Here is a 2633-nt window from a genome sequence, read left to right on the forward strand (position 1 = left end):
CCTATCCCCTGTGTGCCTAGGTATTTTCTGTGTTAGAGTTTTACTCGCTACAGGGTGTACTTTGAGGGTTTTGACTCTGCAGACCGTTTACATGCATAAAAACCTTCATAACACACAAGGGGACGGGTAATAACCGGAAAAGCATTACATGTGCCCTTTAACATGATCAGTAAATGGTGTCCATAAACTCTCATACACATGCTGTTTAGCCTTTCATATGTTAATGTTTCTTCTGCTATTTTTATGTCTAAATTAGAAACGTGTTCCACTTTTCGAGCTGCCATGCGAATACCCTTTGTTCCCTCCCTGCAGCACATAGTGAAGTGTCACGGCAGCACGCTGCTGCCTCAGTTCCTCGGGATGTACCGTGTGAGCGTGGACAGCGAGGAGACATACCTGATCGTCATGAGGAACATGTTCAGCCACAGACTGCTGGTGCACAGGAAGTACGACCTGAAGGTGAGGAGGAACTACTCAGCACTGCTCAAAGAAATGATGAAGTTTTACATTATAGTCAATAAATACGGTTTTCTCTGAAATGGCCCTGAGATGCACATGTTTAGCTAATTTAGACCTTTTGCCTTTAGCACAGAAGTGGCTTTGTACTGCTCCTCAATTTGCCATTAGCACGATAAACAGAAGAAAAATGGCTTCAGGGAACTTTTCTAAAAGAGTATCAGTATATTAATGCACTCTAAAATGTTACAATCGTTTCTTTCATTTTTAAATTCTATTTATTTCTCAATAAAAGAACATGCATATCCATTTATTTTTGATGATTAGACAAGCAATTAGTTGTATGATAACTATACTGAAAGCAGCTCCACTGATTGCCCTTAAGTATCTGTTTACTTTTTGCAAGTAATGTCGTTTTTTGCCTTTTTTTAATGTTTCTGAATCTCAATATTTTTTAACGTGTTTTTTCAGGGCTCTCTGGTGGCTCGTGAAGCAAGCGACAAAGAAAGGGTAAAATAGCAATCCTAATTCTTCATTTGTATATCCTAGTGGGGCCAGCTGTCTCCTCCTTACGTCCCTAACTCCTGCTAAAGATGTTTTTTATTCCTAAAGGGAAAAGAGCTCCCGACCTTCAAGGACATGGACTTCAGGAACAACATGCAGAAGGTGTATGTGACCGATGAGCAGAAGGAGAAGTTCATGGAGAAACTCAACAGAGATGTGGAGGTAGGTGATTCAATGACACACCTCTCTGTTGTTGCACCGCTCTGCCACACAGAGGCATCATCAGCACGTCAAGGCTGTGATGCCATTTTAGCAGCGTGCGGGATTCATTTAGATCTCAAAACATAAAACTAGGCCATTCAAATTGCTACTTTTTTGATCATTCTTTAAGTATTTATTTTCTTCGACAAAATGCTAAAATGTAACTGGTTGCCGCATCTCAAATGTAAACATCACAGAATATAAACAAGAAAATCAAAGTCTCAGGGCACTGGGAATTTGTCTTTGTTGTGCATCAAAACGACATCAACTGAAAACTTACAAACATCAAGAGCAGCAGGATCTAGCAGAGGAGGGTTGTGCATGTACAAGGCATTTCATTCAATATCCCAGATGTTCCTGTAGTGCATGTACAAGGCATTTCATTCAATATCCCAGATGTTCCTGTAGTGCAAGTTGATATATAAATACAAATGTTCCTGCAAATTGTTGTTTTTGTTTCAGCAACATATAAAAACTAAAGACATTTCAGTTTTGGTAGGTTGGGTTAGGGGGATTTTCCCTCTAGAAACAACCGGTCCAAATGTTTTGAATGAGTCTTCTGTGGATTAATTTAGATCTGGTTAACAGTTCAGTACTATTTTACCGTGCGTCTTTCCCTCACAGTAAATACATTTTCTCTGTAAGCTTCTTAACAAATATCCCTCTTCAGTTCCTGGTGCGGCTGAAGATCATGGACTACAGCCTGCTGCTCGGGATCCACGATGTGGGTCGAGCTGAACGTGATGAAGAGGAGGGCGAGGAGGTGTCCAACGAGGAAGATCCAGACGCAGAGAACGGCCTGGTGGGGGCCGCGGTGGGGTCCTATGGCACCTCTCCAGAGGGCATCGCTGGGTACATGTCCTGCTACAAACCTCTGGGGCCCGGGGAGTTCGACCCCTACGTGGACGTGTACGCCATCGGGAACTGCCCAGGTGAACAAAGGCTCAGGCCACACACTACCATTATTTAAGACTGAGATTACATTGTAGTGTTTTAGGTAGGATGCACTGTTTAGACATTTCCTCTTTCCTAAATCATTATTTGATTTATTTATTATTTCTTCTCAAAGTATCTCCTGAAACTCAATACTAGTCCAATAAAAGTGCTTTATTTTTCCCATATTTTAAATCTGTTTTTAAAAAAACTTTTTTTTCATGTTTATGTAGGTTAACATGCTGTAGAGCAGGGGTGTCAAACTCAAGGCCCGGGGGCCAAATCCGGCCCGCGACTTCATTTAATGTGGCCCGCTAGAGCTTGCAAAGAATATAATACGTTTATTATACGGTTACATGCCACTTTACAGAAGCAGGTTGCCCATAAACTACATGTCCCACAATGCATCTCGTTTTGTGACATGTGCACTGAAGAGACTTGCAATTATTTGCCCTGGACTTCTGCTTTCAGATGTAGTT

The 2633-nt window shown here is 41.5% G+C and overlaps 1 protein-coding gene across 1 annotated transcript in view; it reads left to right on the forward strand.

Annotated features, from left to right (window-relative positions):
• Positions 1-266: 266 nt before the first annotated feature.
• The window catches only part of LOC104943269 (phosphatidylinositol 5-phosphate 4-kinase type-2 gamma-like), a 5897-nt gene continuing 3530 nt past the window's right edge, over positions 267-2633 (forward strand). Inside the window, exons 1-4 of the mRNA XM_010768616.1 lie at positions 267-459; positions 928-966; positions 1069-1182; positions 1892-2153. Of these exons, the coding sequence (XP_010766918.1) occupies positions 283-459; positions 928-966; positions 1069-1182; positions 1892-2153 (592 nt within the window). The 5' untranslated portion in view covers positions 267-282. The remainder of the gene's footprint in view (positions 460-927; positions 967-1068; positions 1183-1891; positions 2154-2633) is intronic.

This window comes from Notothenia coriiceps, unplaced genomic scaffold (assembly GCF_000735185.1).
Source record: "Notothenia coriiceps isolate Sejong01 unplaced genomic scaffold, NC01 NC01_scaffold00005845, whole genome shotgun sequence".
Classification (NCBI taxonomy): domain Eukaryota; kingdom Metazoa; phylum Chordata; class Actinopteri; order Perciformes; family Nototheniidae; genus Notothenia; species Notothenia coriiceps.